General features: G+C 44.4%; 1 protein-coding gene across 1 annotated transcript in view; it reads right to left on the bottom strand.

The window, feature by feature from the left end:
- Window positions 1–22789, bottom strand: part of LOC124711626 — a 96813-nt gene that overhangs the window by 45581 nt on the left and 28443 nt on the right. The window contains exon 3 of the mRNA XM_047241798.1: window positions 6284–6502. Coding sequence (XP_047097754.1) covers window positions 6284–6502 — 219 coding nt within the window. The remainder of the gene's footprint in view (window positions 1–6283; window positions 6503–22789) is intronic.

Here is a 22789-nt window from a genome sequence, read left to right on the forward strand (position 1 = left end):
TAATCCAAAATTTTAATGTTGCTAATGCCTTCACTTTCATTTGTGCAGCTTCTCTAGGCTCCAACAAGTTCCGAGTTTATAGTTGTCACAATTCTTCCGTTCATTCTTTTGAGTTCTGTAAACAACTTTGTCACTTCCAGTGGCATTTTGCAAACTGATCAGGTCAGCTTGTCCAGTTAAGTTGATCCCTGTCGGGAACTTTGCAACTCTATTTGTGAGCACCTCGCTGGCCTTCTGTTCAGGGCAGACAGCAGCTGCGAAGGGGCCGCAGTGAGTGTATGCAGCAGTTACCTGCAATACTGTGCAGTGAATAGATCTATGCGTCAGTCAGGCAAATGCTGCAGCTCACATGTGTTTTGTGCAATTCGTAAGGTATTACGAGAATAAACTTTTTTCCTTCTTTAGGGCCAGCAGCATATGTGTGTCTGATAATTACATGATTATTAGAGTAGATACACTAAATAGCTGCTTATAATATGTAATCTTTATTTACGACAGACTGTTTTGGCTTTACTGCCATTTTCAAGTACGTCTAGATTGATGTGATGTCCATATTATGTCATTAATGGGCTGTTTTACAACTGTCACTGCTTTATTAAGATGGTAAATCATGTCAAGATGTTTAAAATAAAATGTTAATATGACATGACAGCAATTTGACAGCTCCACTCTCAACTGTCAAACTGCTCTCACATCGTAACTGTCATTTTATTTTCAACGTCTTGACACTGTTTACTGTCTTATTACAGCAGTGACAGTTGTAAAACAGCCCACTAACAACGTAATATGGACATTACATCAATCTAGACGTACTTGAAAATGCCGATAAAGCCAAAATAGTCTGTCGTAAATAAAGATTACTTATTATAAGCAGCTGTTTAGAGCTATTTAGTGTATCTACTTAATAATCATATCATTATCGGAGAATACACTTAATTGTATATCAAATGTTGTGTTCTAGCAGTTCATTTGAGTAGAAACAAGGGGAAGGCAGTTGAGTTCTCTCATACTTACACCATCCCCCCCCCCTCTCTCTCTCTCTCTAACCATATCCAGTGTGACATGTAGTGCAAGTTTAATACCTGATGTGAAAAGGGTGCTTTTATTTGTTCAGTAAAAGGAATACTTTCAGAAAGAGAAGGAAAACTATAATTAGCTTCTGTTCACATTGGAAAGAGAGTGGCAGTATCTTTGAAAGCAAGCAAATATACAACTGTAACAACAGGGAAAAAAACAGTACAATACATGCTGTGATGACACTGGCATTACAAAGCTGCAGATACTAGGAGAACGGTGATGAAGTAAGATGCATTTCAGAAAGATGTCATTCGCTGTCATATGTATGACTAATGTCATCACACAACTATTATAAAAAAGGAACATTCAGCAATTTCATCAAAATTGCTCGTGTTGCTTCAGGAAGATGATCTTTTTAATGGTAGCAAATTTTTATTTTGCATAAAGCTTGAAGACATAGGTTGCTACTGTTCAGTTATTAATGGGCGACACGCACTGGTGTGCAAAATGTAAGGACAAAAAAAACTTTTACATGATTTGTCACTGCCAAGTAACACAGCTTGATGAAACTTTGACTATACATAGAAATAACTGTTACAGTATAGTACAGAAGGTAACAAAGAAATATGCAATGAGACGAATAGAAATAACACTTTTATTCAAAGGCCATAATTACACCAAAGTCACCACAAGTCATGTTGGTACCGTGGACATTAGAGGAGGAGGACGACAACGACTATGACGACGACGACGACTACTATGACTACAAAATTAGTGTTTTAACAGCCCATTGACAACTAGGTCATTAGATATGGAGCACAAGCTCGGAATAGGTTAGGATGAGGAAGAAAATCAGCCATGCTCTTTCAAAGGACCCATCCTGGCAATTGCCTGAAGTGATTTAGGGAAATCGCGGAAAATCTAAATCACGATCGCCGGACAAGAGTTTGAACTGTCATCCTCCTGACATTAGAAAAGGCAGGACATAGTTCTTAAAAGGGTGTGACATCACAAAGGAGTTGCAAACCCTGCTCTGCAACACATTTCCTTGCCGGCCACAAGGTTAGTAAAGAGTTCATGTGATAGGATATTCCATTCCTCCACCAATGCTGTTTAAAACTGTTGGATGGTTATTGGTGCATGTAGATGTGATGCAACATGTCTGCCCAACACATTCCACACATGCACAATGGGATTCAAGTTGGGGGAATAGTGAGACCGCCCGTTTGGCGAATATGCTCTTGTTTCTAGAGCTCTTCTACCTGCGCTGTTCGATGCATCACGCATCATTACCCATAAAAACGAAATCGGGCACAAATGCACCCCTGAAAAGATCCACGTGGGGAAGGGGTTTAGTGTCACAAAGACAATGACCAGCGACTGTACCGTGTTCAAAGATTTGTAGGTCAATACCCACATGCAACATTATGCCTTCCCACATACTAATGCCTAGATAACCAAAACTACCAAGTTCGACAACGTTCTTGGGTGCATTATGCATTCCCACCTCTCACCATATAAGGTACGTGATGCACTGCCTAACAATCATTTTGGTGGTCTCTGTGTTGACGTGTCCTGCATTTTGTAATGCCCAGGGGACCACCAGGAATTGCTGCGAGTGAAATTAATTATGTCATTTCTGGTCACTTCACTGTGTATTTCTTTCAGTTACCTTCTGTACTGTACTGTAGCAGTTCTTTCTATGTATGGTTCTAGTTTCATCGAGATATTTTACTTGGCAGTGGTGTATCATGCGAAAGCTACTTTCATGCTTAAGTTCTGCAAACCAATGTGTATAAATGGAAAGGACAGATACTGCTGCACGAGGATGCAAATTTCTGTGGAGGATGATGAGCATGTCATTAAATAATATTGTGTGGCTAGACAAAACTTATGTTATTGCAAAGTCATTCATTGTATACAAGCTGCAGTGGTTGAACACACGAGGAAATAGTTACAATCCCTGTTGGGGGGGGGACTAATTGTTGTTTTACTTACAGGTATAACCGATAGTTAATGTTTCATTCGAGAAAGACTGATTACCTTCATGAAGACATGAATAGTCCAACTTCTCAGAACTGGTTTATGACACTTCTCACAAGGCCAGTTAGTAATTGTTGTGGATAATGTCCCTTATATTTGTCAGCAGTTCACAATCAGAAAACAACTTCTGTAAGACATGGGCATAAAATTGCTTGGCTTCCTCCACATTAACATCATTTCAAAGCTATTAGAGGTGTATGGGTGCAACTAGAACAATACCTTGCCCTAAACAACAAAAAGTTCATCACTGAAATCGATAAATTTCCTTGTGGAAGATGTCAATCAAGTGACTAGTGAGAACTGGAAATTAGCACAGATAACATGAAAAGTGCAGATAAGAATGATTCAAAATCAGATCTCAACAGTGATGTTGGTAATGTTTTTCTATAACTGTAATTGCAATACACTTGAAAGAAGATGATCTCATGAATGTCGCAGCATGCAAAGTTTTTTCTGATTAAATGTATTAATATGCTGATAAATTAGTTGGTTGCACATTGTGAAATAAATTAAAATGGAAACACTTAATAATGAAAAAACAAAATTGTGTATGATCCACAATTTTGCAAAAACAGTATGCATTTCAAGCATGGAGTATAACACCTTTCCAATGTTTCAGCATACTATATACTGAATGGTAATTTTCAATGTTTGAAGTTAATAAATTAGTACTAGTAACTGCAAATAAATATATGCACATAAATACAACTGATGTTGCATTGTTTATTTCTGCAACTCGAGTATGCAAACAGAAGGAACCAGGGTACTGTACACCATATGAGGCACTACTGGTCTCTGGCAGCATGAAGCAACCACAGTGCTGTACACCACATATGGAAATTTCGTTTGTTTTGTCTTCAGGCATAAAAACAACTAAGGTCATATGCGCCCATGTCAGAACCTTAGAACACGAATATGAAAAAAGGAGTTAAAAACGATTACATGTTAAGCCCTTTCAATAGAATGAAGATTAAATGACCTTCGCCATGTTGCTACGATGGATAAAAAGTAAAACACAGTCAACAGCCCATGCATTGTTTGCTAAAACAGCTGATAACTCAGACAGTAAACAGAACACAAATAGTTTTTTTTTAAATAATAATGATGATAAAAAAAGTGTACACAAAGGTACTACTGCTAAGTTCCATGTGAAGGTCAAGAAGCTTACAGCTATAGATCAAATTTGTAGTAGTATCCTTAGGAAACGAATGAAGTCCAAGGTAAGCAAGGACCACCGCTCGAAGACAAGGTGGTGATGGGTTTACACTCATCAGGAAAGTGGCGGGTAGCATGAAGTTTGCTACAGCAATTCCCAAAAGTGAGCTCTACGAGGTAGCAGAGAAGAAGGACGTGCCCCAAACTGGTGGGCAAAGGAATCATCGAAAGTGGCGGTATATGATGAGTGGCTGGGCATGGCAGACAAATGGCATGCATATCTGCTGAGGATAACAACACGCCGGTGTGACAGTGAGTTTGGCCGCTTCTGCATAGACTCTCAACTGGGCCAATGTAGAAGGCACCAGTGGCCATGTGCATTCGATGATGGTGGATTGTATTTAGACGACACAAGGTGGATGAAAGTGCAGATGGATAAACGAAACAGCCATAGCCTAGTTTCAAATGGACAAGGGATCGATATAAATGGAGGAGGGTTGTCCAATCTACTCCTCAGGGAGTAATGGTTAGGATACTTAGGATATTGAGGGACCGGGTGCAGCAGGCAGCCAGGTAAGATGTGGGAAGACCAAGAACATCTTCTATCAAGCATAAACAACTGGAATTTCATATTTTCAGCGAACAGAAGAGGAACAGATGTGGCATGTAAAGATGGTGGAAGAAACCCATTGCGCCACCAGAAATTCATACAAACTGTTTTGTCTGTGGAAAAATTAAAGCCATTGTTGATCTCCACAAGTAAAGGTGATAGAGACAGCGCTGAAGGCACCACTCAAGGAGACAAGTCCATGGAGAACTGAAACAGATAGCAAAATCGTCAAATGGAGCTGGTGGCAGACAGACCACAGTAGGGTTAATGGCTATAGCAAAGAGAACGACATTCATGACAGAGACCTGAGGATCTCTGTTCTCCTGGATAAAGGTGTCTGACAAGGCTAAACCCACATGAACCTTACAAACTCATGTCTTTTAAAAACTCCTGAAGGAAATGGGACAGGCACCCTCAGAAGCTCCACTTGTACAGAGTACAGAGGATACCACTCCTCCAGCACATTATGTAAGCTTTCTCCAAATGAAGAAACACTGCAGTCTGGTATTTCCACAGAAAACTGTTCACGACATGGGTTGACAGAGTGACAAGATAGTCAACTGCAGAATGGCACGCTCGAAATCCACGTTGTGCAGTCGTTAGTAAGTAGCGGGACTTGATCCACCCTGTCAGCCGGGCATGAATTGTACATTCCATCACCTTACAAACACAGCTGGTGAGAGAAATGGGGTGGTGGGTACAAGGAAGGTGTAATCTTTACAGTGCTTAGATTTCAGTATGACAGTTGCTTTACACCAGTGTCTGGGAAACATTCAATCTGCCCAGATGCAATTGTACTTATGAAGGAGAAAGAGCTTGCATGCAAGAGAAAGGTGCTGCAACATCTGAATGTGAACATCGTTCGTTCCTGGGGCAAAAGATTGGGATGAAGTGCAAGCATGATCTAGCTACTTCACAATAAAGGTGGCATTCATGATTCTGAAAGGAGAATGGTATCACCCTAGCAGCCGCCTCCACATTTCTGATGTAGGAAGGTAGGGTGACAGCGAGTGGAGCTCGAAATCTCTGCAAAATACCAATCTAAGGTGTTGGAGATAGCAATGGGGTCCACAGTGATATCGTCTGCTATGGTTAGGTCGAAAATTGGAGAATGGATGTTGGTCACAGAGAGCAATCAGAGTTTGGGCCACACAACGGAAGAGGTAGCAGAACTGGAAATTTTGGTCTCAGGCTATGAGAACTGTTCTTACCAATCATTCGCCTCATGGACTACAGAATGTACTCCGATTTACACACCTCTATCTTCATTTGATTATTCGATTATTACACACCGTAATAATTACACACACCTTCAGTTTCAAAGCCAGTACTACCTAAGTGCCCCACAGCAACTGTATCTCCAGTAATTTCTGAAGGAAGTGACAAGTTCTTCCCTGTGTACACAACCACATTACAGTTTATATCACAATTTACCTCAGTTTGCAAAATACTACTTACCCAATGACCTTGCAACAGCAAGAAAAGGTATTTCCTCGCAGGGTGGTGCAGAACGTGTCACAGGACCCGTATGGCAAACACGAGAACGATTCCAAACCACTCGACAAATTCCAGCTTTTATTTGCACCTTACCACCACTCCTTTCTATCCTCTTATATTCTTCTGGATCTTCAGGTTTGTGATCTCTAGTTAAGGGTTTCCCTCTCCATTCAGCTTCCCCTGGTAAAAGAAGATTAGTTGTACAAGATACAAAAATACATATTTTTTTCCTAAATACAGTGTGTGTGTGTGTGTGTGTGTGTGTGTGTGTGCGCGCGTGCATACACATATATATTGCCAAAACACTTTCAAAACAACAGTTGTTCCTCAGTGAAACTTTTCACTTGTTTCTGTGCAGAACAGTCTTGTTTGCAACGCAGAATGATTAGTTTGTTTTGTACACATATGGCTTCTATTCAATCATGCTGTACACTTAAAATGAATACCTCCATTAGCACTACTGGCAGTACACAAATGAATGGATATATCCTCCTAGTAAGAAATATCAAAGTCACATGTCATGCCCTTACTCAGTTAAAACTAATAGGTGCATAGAGAAGACAGAAAAATGAGGGGCAAGTTTCATGATGATTTCATTTAGTATGTGCATGAATGTCATGGAGATCTCGTCAAACTCCACTGGGAGACAATAAAAGAGAGCTGTTGAGATGTTTCTTATAAATTTCCAATTATGTATGTTCAAGAATAATGAAGGAACACATTACTTCTTCCCATATATATCTTGCAAAACAGTTACGTTCGTAAAATCAGAGAAATCAAGTTCACATTTAGTGTTACCAACAATTGGCCTACCCAAACACCATTGGCAAATGCAGCAAGGAAGAGCGGAAACTGACTTGCAGAGCAGACATGTTGATGGATTCAATACTATCCAATTGTGGACACAGCCACAAAATTAAAAAGAACAAAATAGAATGACAGTATAATAAAAACTACTACACGATCCATATTTTCATCACATAAGATGCAATTAAGGTAACAGAGTAATCACCAACTAACACCTATCAACATGAATGTTGAACACTAAATTAATGAGAGGCTTGTTACAAAACCTGGACAAGTCTCAAAACCAGTGGTGGCTCATGAGTATACATTCTGGACATTCTCAAATTTTTAGATTCAGACGAATATAAGAGTGTGAAATTAATAGCATCTGCTGTATAACAGTTATGCTTGTCAGTATATTTATACAACTACAGCCCCTGCCACTAATACTAACAACAACAACAACAACATGAACAAGTTGTTTGAGAAAAGAAAGAACCGTTTTTATGGAATTTCATTGTTTTGTACAAAATTAAACACACTTTGAGGCAAGAATGATATAATGTTTAAGTACCCCATGTTCTCCTATTCGTATTTCTGCACCAACAGGAGTTTTAGTGCTTTCTCATTTTTTCAGACTAATGTACAAGATCCCTACCACAAGTATTAGTTAACGAATAAACTTCTCGGCTCAAAATGATTCACACTTATGTTGCACCCACAACAACTTACACTTATTGTACACTTCATTGTTAAATGTTCACTTGTAATCATGCTCGTTTGATTTTGTCACATCCTCAGACAACGGATCTGGTCTGAGAGGCCCAACTTCCTCTGTGTCTAAGTTTTCCTGGTAATCTTTTCTGTCAGCACATAAAAAATATATTCAGCACTTAAAAACAGATTCAACGGAGTTCATGTTTACACTGCACACAAAAGCCAAGCCCTGCAATAAACAACCAACGCAATCAGAAACTGCCATTCACGTAAATAACTACAGTCATAGTACTGTCTACCAACATGGGCACGTGGCTAGCAAGTAGACGAGGTGCTGAGAACCGTAACGGCCAAAAGCATACGATCTTCCATCCCACATTGAAGTGAATACCAGAGAAACCAGTGAGACAGCTTTTTGCTTTTCGTGAACGTTCATATGTACAATGTGGGCCTTGGGCCTACAGCACAGATTGACACCCCCCAAGATCAACAGATGTCAGATGCATGAATAAACGCTACAGTCTCACAACTGACAGTGATGTGCTTTATGTTTCTCACTGCCTCAAATGGATTACTGTATGATAAAAGCCAAAACTTAATATATTTCACCCCAGTCAGAAACTCACAAAATAGATTTTTCTATTAGAATTTGAAATACACTGATGTCCGATATAATTTTACTACACACTGAGTGAATTGGTATATCAGAGGAGTGTGCTACCGTTTAGCGGGATTAATGTGAAGCGAATGGGGATAAACTCTGTTGCAGTGTGCTACCATCTTGTGGCATTGATGTAAACTGGTAGCTGAGTAGTTGGGACCAGCTGTGCAAGCCGGCAACCATGCACATTGTTTATCAAATCCTTAGGTATTTCGCCATAGGGCAATTACATCACGCCAATTGTACATGCCCGAAAGCTCCTTAAAACCTGCACAACTGAAGGTGTGCTTGCTATCCTGATGCCAAGTTTCACAGATATCTAGAAGAACAGCGACTTAGCATTGTGCAGTAGATTGAGTGCCATGCATTTCAGGTTACCACAACTGTGTTGTGACAGTGTGTAACGGCAGTCAAAGAAAAATAATGAATAAATACGCAAGGTGTCAGTAGTTAGGGTGTTCATGCGCTCTTACACAACAGCCGCCACTGCGAAAAACATACTTTTCTCTCACCACCTATATTTCACAATGGAAATTGTTATTGCTACACCCATACATATACAAATAAATACCAATTTGAACATATTGCTCTTCCACAGAAAGCATACTAGTCTCTTATTATTTCCACGAAAGCCGGTAAGTCCAAGACGTTCCCATTTGGGGAGGGAGGGGGGATATTGTGATGCGCAAAGGCAGAATACCCTACAACATTTTAAAGATTTTAACAACACGGCAGATAAAAGTATACAGGACTCATCTTACTGGACTGATTACATAGCACCACATTTAAAGGAACACACACACACACACACACACACACACACACACACACACACACACACACACACACACGATTGCAGATGAATGATGTCGTAATCATGCAACTATATTTTCCTGAAAGTTGAAAACTGAAGGTAGGGATATTCCAATTTCTAACATAGCATTCCTTAAGTTTCAGCATGTCATACACAGCAAGATGTTGCAAATTGGTTACATGTCGCTCAAAGTGTTTTTTGTGGGATTTTAGGGTGCTCAACTACTGAGGTCATTAGCGCCCAATCACAAATGTAAGTGCACATATAATCTGGTAAAACTCAGAGGGAGGGGGGTGGGGGGGGGGGGGACACCAAAAAGTTCTTACAAAGACGCAGATAAAATAATTAAAAGAGATATCTTTGGACAAGTCTGTCAACGTAATAAAACCAAGAATACGAGCAGCTGTTCGAGCATCATCAGCTAAAATTTCCTGTAAAGTAGATTGCAGAGACAGGACAACACGCGATTGATTAAAACGGGGACGCGACAAAAAAACATGGCGCACTGTCAATGCATGACCACAAGGGCACTGCAGGGCGGGGTCACCGGATAGCAGGTAGCGGTGGCTAAACCAGCAATGCCCAATCTGCAACCTGGCCAAAAGGACCTCCTCTCGCCGAGATGGTCGGGAGGAGGTTGTCCAAGCTGTTGGGAACGGTTTTATGGCCCGGAGCTTATTTTCTTGAAGTGGCGACCAAGTATCACACTATAATGACACAAGCCTCTAACAAACAACCCCACTAATGTCAGATGATGGGACACAAAGGGAGGCTGGCCGAGGCAGGAGGACTGCAGCCTTGGCCGCAGCATCAGCAGCCTCATTCCCAGGCACTCCTACATGGCCTGGAATCCACATAGAGCTAACAGGAGAGCCACCATCATCAAAAGAATGGAGGGATTGCCGGATCCGTTGCACCAAGGGATGGACCGGATATGGAGCTCCAAGGCTCTGAAGAGCACTGAGTGAATCAGAGCAGAGTACATACAGAGAATGGCGGTGGTGGCGGACATACTGAACGGCCTGATTAAGAGCAAAAAGCTCGGCCGTAAAGCTGGAACACTGGTCGAGGAGCCGGTATTTAAAGGTGACGTCCCCAATGACAAAGGCACAGCCGACACCATCGTCAGTTTTGGAGCCATCGGTGTAAATAAAGGTGTTGCTGGCAAGTCGCGCACGAAGTTCGACAAACCGTGAGCAATACACTGCATCCGGAGTACCCTCCTTCAGGAGCGAGCTAAGGTCAAGATGAATATGAACCGGAGTCTGGAGCCAAGGTGGTATCGGGCTCTCACCCCCTCTGAAGGTAGTAAGCAGGGCAAAATCCAATTGTCGAAGCAGATGACGAAAGCGGACTCCAGGGGGCAGCAGGGCAGACACATACAACCCATACTGACGGTCGAGAGAATCGGCGAAGAAGGACTGATAAGAGGAGGTGGGGAGGGTGGGGTTTTGCGCATTGACAACAGCCGGGAGGCATACCAACGAAACAGTACGTCGCGCCGGTAGGTCAAAGGTAATTCGGCAGCTTCAGCATAAAGACTCTCGACGGGACTAGTATAGAATGCTCCGGTTGCAAGACGTAACCCCCGATGATGGATGGAGTTGAGACGGCGTAAGAGGGATGGCCGAGCAGTCGAGTAGATGAGGCTCCCATAATCCAGCTTTGATCAGGCTATGGACCGATATAAGCGAAGCAGACAGTGCGATCCGCTCTCCAAGATGAACCACTAAGAACACGGAGGACATTAAGGGAACATGTACAACGGGCAGCCAAATAAGAGACATGCACAGACCAACAAAGCTTCCTGTCCAGTGTGAGCCCTAAAAACTTTGTTGTCTCCACGAATGGGAGAACAACGGGACCAAGATGTAAGGATGGTGGAAGGAACGCTCTATATCGCCAAAAGTTGATGCAAACCGTCTTCTCTTCAGAGAACCGGAAGCCATTAGCCACACTCCATGAGTATAGGCTGTCAAGACAACGCTGAAAGCAGCACTCCAGGAGGCATGTTCTCTGGGCACTGCAGTAGATCGCGAAGTCATCGACGAAAAGAGAGCCTGAGATGTTAGGTGGAATGCAATCCGTAATTGGATTGATCGCTATGGCAAAAAGGGCTACGCTCAAAACGGAGCCCTGAGGCACTCCGTTCTCCTGGAGGAAGACGTTTGACAATACGGAACCCACACGTACCCTAAACATTCAATCTGTTAAAAATGAATCAATAAAAAGGGGCAGGCGACCACGTAGGCCCCGCCTGTGCATAGTGCGGAGGATACCTCCTCTCCAACAGGTATCATAAGCCTTCTCCAAATCAAAGAACACAGCTACCGTTTGGCATTTTCGCAAAAAGTTGTTCATGATGAACGTCGACAAGATCACAAGGTTGTCAACAGCGGAGCGGCGTCGACGAAAGCCGCATTGAACATTAGTAAGTAGTAGTCGAGATTCAAGAATACAAACCAACCGAGCTTTACCATGCGCTCTATCACCTTCCAGACACAGCTTGTAAGAGAAATGGGGCGGTAACTAGAAGGAAGGTGTCTATCCTTCCCAGGTTTGGGTATGGGAACAACAACGGCCTCACGCCTACGCATGGGGACCTGACCTTCGGTCCAGACACGATTATAGGTACGAAGAAGAAAGCATTTGCCTGCCGGAGAAAGGTGTGTCAGCATCTGAACGTGAATGGCATCTGGCCCCGGAGCAGAGGACCGGGACAGTGCAAGTGCACGTTCGAGTTCCCGCATGGTAAAGGGGGCATTATAATCTTCCAGATTCACCGAGGGGAAGGAAGGTCGCCGAGCCTCTTCTGCCTCTTTTTTTGGGAAGGAAGGGAGGGTGCTAATGGGTGGAGCTTGAAACCTCCGTGAAAAAGCGCCCGAAGGCGTTGGAGACATCCACAGAGTCCAAAAGTACCTCATTTTACCTGAAATCAGGCCAGGTATCGAGGAGTGGGCCTTAATGCCCGACAGCCGGTGCAGGCCACCCCAGACGACAGAAGAGGGAGTAAAACTGTTAAAGGAGCTTGAGAAAGAGGCCCAACAAGCTTTTTTGCTGTCTTTGATGACTCTACGACATTGCACTCGTAGTCGTTTGTAATCAATACAATTCGCCAGCGTAGGATAGCGGCGAAAGATGCGTAAAGCATGTAGTCAAGCACGGATAGCGTCTCTGCAAGCCTCATTCCACCAGGGGACTAAAACACGATGTGAAGAAGAAGTATTACGAGGAATGGAACGTTCAGCAGCATTGATGATAACAGCCATGAGGTATTCGACCTAACTGTCACAGTTGAGAAAATCTTGGTCCGGAAAGGTCGACAGGGAGGAGTAAAGTTCTCGGTCAGCTTGTGGTATGTTCCAGCTCGAGGGACGTGGGGATGGGATGTGGTGCAGGAGACGAACGACACAGGGGAAATGGTCGCTCGAATAGGTGTCAGAAAGGACATACCACTCGAACCGACGGGCAAGAGTGGTAGAACAGATCGAGAGGTCCAAGTGGGAGTAGGTATGAGTAGAGTCCGAGAGGAAAGTCGGAGCGCCAGTATTGAGGCAGACAAGATTGAGATGGTTGAAAACATCCACCAAGAGGGAGCCTATCTGACAGGACGCAGGAGAACCCCAAAGGGGATGATGGGCATTGAAGTCGCCAAACAATAAAAACGGCAGAGGAAGCTGAGCAATCAGATGCATCATGTCAGCCTGACTAACTGCGGATGGAGTGTAAACAGTACAAACAGAAAAGTGAAGGTAGAAAGAATAATACATACAGCTATTGCTTGGAGTGAACTGGTCAATGGGATGGGATGGTAATAGACATCGTCCCGAACGAGCAACATGACCCCACCATGAGCTGGAATACCATCCACAGGAGCTAGGTCAGACCGCCCGGAGCAATATGGTCAGTTGGGCGTAACTTCGTTTTCCTGGAGACCAATGACGAGTGGACAGTGCAGGCGGAGGAGCAGTTGTAATTCCTCCCGATTAGATCAAATACCTGTTATGTTCCAATCTAACAGAGCCATCGCGAATCAGAGAAAGGGGGAACGAAACGGGTGAAGAGCTGGTCACCTCGACGGCCGCGGAGGGCCAGGTTTTGAGGGAACATCGCTACAACATTCGGGGAAGCGGATCCTGTTCCATCGAGTCGTCGTCAGCTGCGGCCGCATTCCTGGGTTGCGCAAGAGGGGCAGCATCGTCCGCCGACAACAGGCCAGCTGAATGCCTGGCAGCAGAGCGTCCCGGCGAAACTGAGGACGGCCAGGAGCAGCGACTGTTGGATGGAGCATCAGACGAAACGTGGCAGGGTGGAGAGGGGGATAAAGACTTCTTCTTTGAGGCCTTCTTGGAAGACCAATGTGTCATAGCGATGGTGGGCTGTGGGCGCTGGACCCGAAGAAAGTCCTCACGCTCGGGGTCCTTTTTGGAATGCCGGACTTCAGAAGCCAGGGTCCGTAACATTTCCTCGATGGATGCCTGAGAAGAGGATCACTTCTCAGGCGGCGGAGGAGGAGGAGGAAGGGTGGCCCCTGGGGCAGAGGGGGCAGGGGCTGCGAGGGACGAGGATTTGGGAGGGAGGGATTTGGGAGGCGGAGGCATAGACCCTGGATGGGGTGAGGAGGTGGAGGGGGAACAGGATAGGGGTGAGGATACTGTGGAAGGAGTGGACACGACCGAAGCAAACAACATTGTCAACATCACGGGATGGAGGTGGTCATATTTCTTCCTGGCCACAGAATAAGACAGACAGTCCAAGGTTTTCAATTCTTGTATCTTCTTCTCCTTCTGATATGCGTGGCAGTCGAAAGATCTAGGCGAGTGGAGGCCAGGACAATTGACGCACCGAGGTGGTGGGGTGCATGTATGTCCCTCACGAAGAGGACGTCCACAATCGCCACAAAGGGGCTCAGCTTCACACCGTGATGACATGTGCCCGAAGCGCAAACTTCGAAAGCATCACATAGGAGGCGGGACGTAAGGTTGCACGTCACACCGGTAGCACATCACATTTACCTTATCCGGGAGAACATCCCCTCGAAGGCGAGGATAAAGGCCCCAGAGTGGACGCGACAGGCTTTGGGGCCGCACTGAACTCGCCGGACGAAATGCACGCCACAGCGCTCCAGGTTGGCCCTAAGCTCCTCAGGAGACTGCAGCAGGAGGTCCCGATGGAAAATAATCCCCTGCATCCGACTGAGCGCCAGATGTGGGACAATGGACACTGGGATGTCCCCTAGTTGGTCGCATGCCGCCGCCGACTGTGTAGCGGAGGTGGTCTTTATGAGAATGGACCCCGAACGCATTTTACCAAGAGCCTCGATTTCTCCGAAGATATCCTCGATATGCTGTACAAAGAACATGGGCTTGGAGGTGGCGAATGTCCCCCCATCGGTCCGAGAACAGACTAAATAGTGGGGGAAGTATTTCACCCCAAGCCGGCGGGCCTGTCCTTCCTCCCAGGAAGTGGCAAAGGGGGAAAAGGCAGAAGTACCAGAACCAGAGACAGAGACAGAGACAGAACCTTTCCTCTTAGAATACGCGGTCGCAGAGCGACCTGATGCTTGTTGACGTTTTATCTACGTAACATCCGCCCCGATACCACCCACTCCGACCAGGGGGTCTCCCCACAGGCACCACCCAACCTCAGCAAGGGCCACCTGGCAGGATGACCTTTGCCGGGAGTCCTGATGCCCCAGGTAGACGGGCATCTACTCCTTGGCTGATGTGGGGAGGGTGCAGCTCAGGTATCGGCAGTACGATCCCTGCGTTGTCAGGGGCTACAACCTAGAGGGTACATGGCGACCCCACCACAATGGGCTGACTACCGTGCTGGATTTCGGGTGCCATGGAAAGTCCATGATCATAGGTGCAGATGAGGACGCACTATGGTCGTAACTTGTGCAACCCATCAGGTGTTTAGGCCCAAACTGATCAACAGTGGGTGCAGTTACAATGATGAGTGCCAAAGTCTTAGTACGCTGAGGACCGGTGATACACCACGTAAGGTGTCCTTCCCCAAAAGGCTCGTACATCTGTAGAATTTTGAAAAATGGAGGTCAAACTCCAATGGGGACCATCACATTGAAGGCTGAAATAGTTGAAACTCCTTTTAGTCACCTCTTACGACAGGCAGGAATACCTCGGGCCTGTTCTTACCCCGGACCCGAGGGGGGCTCAAAGTGGTGTATCTAAGGTGTGGAGAAAGTACAGAAAGATGGGAAATGTGAACGATAGATATTGCAGTGATCGTCCTCATATGACAACACCAATGCAGGATAGTTTCCTCCAACTGTCTACTTGCAGGTGACTAACATCAACTGTCAGAAATATTGGAAATGACTTCTCCCAGGTAAGAAGGAGTCATATCTCTTGCAAAACTGCACCATTGCAGATTGGATTAATGTCATGTTTGCTGATGGGAACAGGATTAGTTTGCGGCTGGACATTACATGTGTTAGGGTTTGGAGAAGCAGTAGACAACACCAGGAATGCTGAAATGTTCAAGAAGGCCATCCGTTTACAGGTGGAAGTGTAATGCTCTGGACGGCAATAATAATGGGATGGCGGACCACCTAATTCCCATCTACAGCAATTTGACTAATCCCTGATACCTCTGTGAGCTCCCATAAATGATTGTTAAGGTTTTACAAACGTGAAAAAAATGGTTAAAATGGCTCTGAGCACTATGGGACTTAACATCTGAAGTTATCAGTCCCCAGACTTAGAACTACTTAAACCTAACTAACCTAAGGACAGCACACACATCCATGTCCGAGACAGGATTCTAACCTGCGATCGTAGCAGCAGTGCGGTTCCGGACTGAAGCACCTAGAACTGCTCGGCCACAGCTTACACATGTGAAGTCTGTGACAACTTCATCCTAGTCAATGACAATGCAAGACCCCATTGTAGTCTAGCAGTATCTCATTATCTTCAAAGATGCAGCACCAACCAAATGCATTGGCCAACAGAGTCCCCAGACATGAATGCAATTGAGCGTGCACAAGACCTATTGAAGATGGCCATCACACAGCGTCTGAATCTTCTGGACCTCAGTGGTGCCACCACTGAGTGGGACCTCATACCCAACATGAACTTTATAGTCTCACTCAGAGCACGCTTCACAGAGTGGAAGAACTCCTCTGTGTGCGGGGAGAGCATATGCACTACTAAGACTGATAATCATTGTCATTGTAATCGTAATCATCATCATCATCATCATCATCATCATCATCATCATCATCATCATAAGATAAAGATTTTCATTGTTTTTATTTTCAAGGAGAGAGCCTGTTTTGTTTTGTAATAATTTTTTGTAACTAACCAGAACTGTTCTTGTCTTCAGAAAGAATTTGTTTACTTTGTTAATAAGGTATTGCACAAACCTCAATGTGTGTACTATAAAAAGTCGTTGTAGTAAACACTATGACATTCCAAACTTTTGTTAAGGTGTGTATGTCTCATCAGTGAAGATTCATTTATCAGTTCTGTTTAATGTATACTATGGAGGTTCCCTCTCACTAAGAAATGTTCTACAGGATACGAGTCTATCCAGTGTATGGTCAACTATTTTTTTTAAACTTCTGCCGTATTTCCTCTACATGCTCCCACCCTGAGCTGAAAGTTTCGAGTTTCTCATTGAGACATGACACTACTAATTTTTATCTAGTTTATTGTACATATTTACCTTTCTATTTGTTTCAGTTGTCCTTTGTAGTTTTGTAGTTACTGTTGCCACAGCTGCGTTAAGGTCATTGATACCAGTTTTGATGTGGACATCCTCAAACAGGTCAGGCCTATTTGTTGCCATTATATCCAATACATATCCATCACGAATGGAGTTCCTAACTATGTGTTCTACATAGTTTTCTGAGAAGTCATTTAGTAATGTTTCACACGATCTTTTATCATGCCCACTGCTAACAAAACTAATTTTTCTAATTAATTGTTGGATGATTAAAGTCTCCACCCTGGATTATAGTAAGTTCCCGGTTACATCAGGAGATGAGTCTGGTGGGCGACTGAAGGACTATTATTTTATGACCATCCCTGACACTGAGTCTTGTCCAAACAATCTCACATGCAGCCTCAATTTGTATCTTAGCCGATTTGCGTTTCTTGTCCACTGCGACAAATACATCTATTTGCCTATCCTTTCAACATATGCTCAAATTGTCCCCAAAAATTTCACTGCTATAAATTTCAGGTTTCAACCTGCTTTCAATGACTAACGTAGCAGAATACTGTCAAATGATCTTTCATGAAACCCAAATAAATTTTGGTAGTAAGTATAGGTTGTTAGTGGAACCAAAGCGAGTGTCCAGTCCTTAGCGAATGAGACGGAATCTGAAATTGACGGTAGCAAATAAAAGCTGAAATACGTAACTCTGTTTTCAAATGTTCTTTTAGAATGAAAAACCCACGAGAATACCACAATTTAAGCCTTGTATTAGTGTCAGTGGTGTTCCAGATGAAGTCATCAAAATTGCACAAAGCTTCAGAGCCTAGTGGAATCGCTATCTGAATCTATATTGAATTTGCGGCAGTTAGCCCCTTCAACAAAAAAAACCGTACCCAGTTCTTGGAAAAAAGCGCAGGTCCACCTGCCTACAAGAAGGGTAGTATGAGTGATCCACAGAACTACTATCCAATATCCTTGAAATTAATTTGTTGAAGACTTTTAGAACATATTCTGAGTTTAAACATAATGAGGTATCATTGAACAGAATGACCTCCTCGATGCCAATGGGCACAGATTCCAAAAACATCAATCTAGCAAAACTCAACTCGCACTTTTCTCACATGACACACTGAAAGTTTTGGATCAAGGAAGTCAAGATAGATGCAGTATTGCTCGATTTGCGAAAAGCATTTGACTCAGTACCACACCTACGCTTACTGTCAGAAATATGACCATATGGGATATCAAAAAAAATACGTGACTGGATTGAGGCCTTTTGGTAGGGAGGTGCGGCATGATATGTTGAATGGAGAAACAATGTCAGACGTAGAATTAACTTCAGGTGTGTCGAAGGGATCGGTGCCGAGACTAAGTGTTCATGTTGTATATTAATGACCTTACAGACAATATTCATATTAGCCTCAGACTTTTTGTAGATGACGCAGTTATATATAATGAAGTACTATCCGAAAGAAACTGCATAAATATTCAGTCAGATCTTGATAAGATTACAAAATGGCGCAAAGATTGGTAAGCTGCTTTAAATGTCCAGAAATGTAAAACTCTGAACTTCACAAGACAAAAAATTGTAGTCTCTTGTGACTATAATATCAACGAGACAATTTTGGAATCAGACAGCTCAATACAAATACCTGGGTGCAACACTTTGCAGGGACACAAAAAGGAATGACCACAGAGGCTCAGCTGTAGGTAAAGTAGGTGGTAGACTTCGGATCATTGGTAGAATACTGGAGAAGCACAATAAGGAGACTGCTTACAAATTATGCCCACGACCTGTACTGGAATACTGCTAAAGTTTGTGGGACCCGTACAAAATAGAACCTAGAAGGGATACTGAATGTACACAGAGGACAGCACGAATCGTCACATGCTTCTAATCTGTGGCACAGTGTCACAGATGTAGTGAAGGAACTGAACTTAAAGACTGAAGACTCCTTAAGATAGACGTAAACTATACCGAGAAAGTCTACTCACAAAATTTCAAGAACTGGCTTTAAATGATGATTCTAGGGATATACTACAACCCCTTATGTATTGCTCACATAGAGGTGATGAAGATAGGATCAGTATAATTACTGCATGAACAAAGGCATTCAAACAATCATTCTTCCCGTGCTCCTCGTGTGAACAAAATGGGAAGAAACCCAAATAACTGGTACAGTGGAATGTACCCTATGCCTTGTGCCTCATGGTGGTTTGCTGGTAAGCTGCACAGGTGGCTATGAACATCTGCAGTTCACTATGTCACGAAGTCTCTTGACTGCTGCCAATCTGAACTAAAATCAGAACTACGGAGTCCGTATGCCAAGTTATAGTTACCACATAGCATGAACCCACAGAGTAAACAAAAAATACAAAAATTTCATACGCTTTTCATATACACTCTGCAACACGAAAATTTCATTCTGTAAACACTCCACAAGCTGTGACTAAGTCATGTCTCCGCAATATCTGCTCTCCAAGAGGCTTGCAAGTTTTGCAGAACTTCTGTGAAGTTTGGAACATAAGAGAGGAGGTACCAGAAAAAGGAAAGCTGTGAGGACAGCTTGAGAGTCGTGTTTGGGTAGCTCAGTAAATAGAACACTTGCCCACAAAAGGCAAAGACCCTGAGAAACGAGTCTCTACCTGGCACACAGTTTTAAGGTGCCAGCAAGTTTCACTTTGCAAATTGTTTACTTTGACAGCCACATGACCATGAGCTCAACCCATATCTGCACATGTTGCACAATATCCAGGGATCAGCACAGTTGGTTACAAGCAGCTTCTAGTCATATGACAGCTTTTGATATCACTAAAAAGCTAGCACTGATATGTTCAAAGTTTCCAGGTAAGGTACCTATGAAGACCTCTTCCATAGTTTTAACAGCACTTGATTCTTAGCATTGAAAGTGTTTTTCCTTTGATTTCTGCATCTGTAGTGGAGCTGTTTGGCAACATTACGGTGTTATAGCACATTAAAGCACTTTCCTGCACTAATTTCATATTGTTTACAAAATAATATTTCCCCCTCCAGTGCTGAAGAACTTCTCTCCAAAATCATGAACAAAACTGCTCAACGTCATGCTGTCCAAGCTCTCCACTTTCAGCTTGTTGAACCAGACTGAGTCCCTGCGAGAGGCCTGCATGGGGGTCTTCCACACATTCATAGTCTCCTTAAGGGCACGCAGTTTCTTGTGCATACTGAGATTATGCCATTCCGTCTCCCAAAGCAGAAGAACCTTGATGCGTAATAATGATCGAAAGTCAGTTACAGGGATGCCGATCTCCAGAAGTTGTTTCCGTGTAGCCTGTTTGGCCAGCCTGTTGGCAAGTTAATTTCCTCGGATTCTGAAGTGACCTGGGGTCCACAGAAACACCACAGAACAGCTGGACCATTCCAGGGCATAGACGGACCCCTGGATGGTCACTACCAAAGGTTGGCGTCGATAACTTGTAGGCTGCTCAAGGAGTCTGTACAGAGAAGAAACTACTCGCCAAGGCATGAGCTGATGCACTCAAGAGCACAAGAAATGGCAGCCAGCTCTGGGGGAATTATGGGAGGCACCAACTTTGACACATGAAGTACACAGTGATAGGAAATTTTGGATAAAAATCGGGAGCGGGTCCCCAAGACCCACTCATATAATGTAGCAAGGATATTATGTTGCCAGGTCGTGTCATATGCTTTTCGTAAATAATAAAAGGCGGCAACCAGGTGTTGGCATCTGGAAAAGGCTGTTCAGATGGCAGACTCGAGGGAAACTAGATTATCAATGGTAGAGTGACCATGCAGGAAACTGCCCTGGCATGGAGCCAGTAGGTCACCTGACTCCAGGACCCAACACAACTGCTGACTTACTATACATTCTAACAGCTTACAAAGAACATTGGTGAGACTGATCCACATCAAGCAGGTTTTTACAGGGTTTGAGCACTAGAATGATGGTGCTCTACTGCCACTGCGATGGAAAGACACTATCGCACCACATCCGTCTCCCAAAGCCGGAAAACCCTGTGGTGTAAGACAGAACGCAGGTCAGTTTCGGAGGTGCCTATCTCCAGAAGTGTTTTCGCGTCGCCTGTTTGGCCAGCCTGTCGGCAAGTTCCTTGACAGGGATTCCGACATGACCTGGGGTCCACACAAACACCATGGAATGGCGGGACTGTTTCAAGGCATAGATGGACTCCTGAATGGACGCTACCAGAGGGTGGCGATTGTAGCACTGGTCAATAGCTTGTAGGCTGCTCAATTAGTCAGTACACAGGAGAAACGGCACGAGATATGGCCGTCAGCTCTGCAGTGAAAACACTGCCGCCAACTGGCAAGGAGTGCTGCTGAATATGTCCTCCATGAACATATGCGAAGACTATGTGACCATCAGCCAATGAGTCGTCGGTGTAAACCACTTCAGAGCCCCGGAACAAGTCAAGAATCGAAAGAAAGTGATAGCGTAGAGCCACAGGGTTAACGGAGTCCTTAGGGCCATGCAAAAGGTCCAGACGAAGCTGCGGCTGAGGCATACACCATGGAGGAGTACATGAACCTTCCCTTTGGGGAAGGAGTCCAGTTCAGAAAGAAGGGACCGCATGTGAACCGCAATCATTAGCCCCGATCTGGGCCGCCGATGCGGGAGATGGACTGCCATGGACAGGAAAAGGAGACGGTAATTCGGATGTTCACTATGAATCTGTGCTTCGTAACTGGCAAGCAGTTGCGCATGTCTGATCTGCAGTGGAGGGACAGCTGCCTCCACCAGGACACTGGTCACCAGACTCGTCCTAAAAGCTCCTGTTGCTAATCGAACCCCACAGTGGTGCACAGGGTCAAGTAAATACAATGCTGAAGGCACTGCCGAGCCATAAACCACACTCCCATAGTCAATTCGGGATTGGACAAGGGCTATGTAGAGCTGCATCAGCGTACAGAGACCTGCACCCCAATTGGTGTTGCTAGCACTTCTGCTTAAGCTGACGAAGATGAGGTAGTCAAAGTCAACCGAGCGTCGAAAACCAGTCCCAGGAATTGGTATGTCTCCACTATAGTGAATGGATCATCATTCCAAGGTTAAGTGCAGGTCCTGGATGAACGGTACAGTGCCGACAAGTGCATGACCCACGGCTTTGAGGCTGAAAACTAGAAGCCGTGGACTAGAGCCCATGACTGCACCTTGTGGATGGCTCCCTGGGGGTGCCGCTCTGCAACAACAGTACTGGAGCAGCAGTATGAAATGCAGAAGTTGTCTGCATACATAGGAGGCGAGACGGAGGGCCCGACAGCTGCTGCAAGACTTAATGGCCACTAAAAATAGAGAGGCACTCAATACAGAGCCCTGCGGCTCTCCATTCTCCTGGATATGGATGGAACTATGAGAGTCACCTACTTGGACACAGAAAGTACGGAGCAACAGGAAGTTCGGATAAAAATCTGAAGTGGCCCCCGGAGACCACATCATACAATGTGGCAAGGATATGATGTCGCCAAGTCGTGCTGTATGCTTTAAGTAAGTCAAAAAAGATGGCAATCAGGTGTTGCTGTCTGGAAAAGGCTGCTCGGATAGCAGACTCAACAGGCACAAGAGCATCAGTGGTAGAGCGACCCTGGCGGAAGCCGCCCTAACATGGAGCCAGCAAGCCACATTGACTCCAGGATCCAACCCAACCGCCGACATACAATACATTCCAGCAACTTACAAAGAATGTTGGTGAGGCTGATGGGCCAATAGCTATCAACATTAAGCGGGTTTTTACCGGGTTTGAGCACCGGAATGATGGTACCCTCCCACCACTGCAATGGAAAGACACCATT

Source organism: Schistocerca piceifrons, chromosome 8 (genome assembly GCF_021461385.2).
Source record: "Schistocerca piceifrons isolate TAMUIC-IGC-003096 chromosome 8, iqSchPice1.1, whole genome shotgun sequence".
NCBI classification, from domain to species: domain Eukaryota; kingdom Metazoa; phylum Arthropoda; class Insecta; order Orthoptera; family Acrididae; genus Schistocerca; species Schistocerca piceifrons.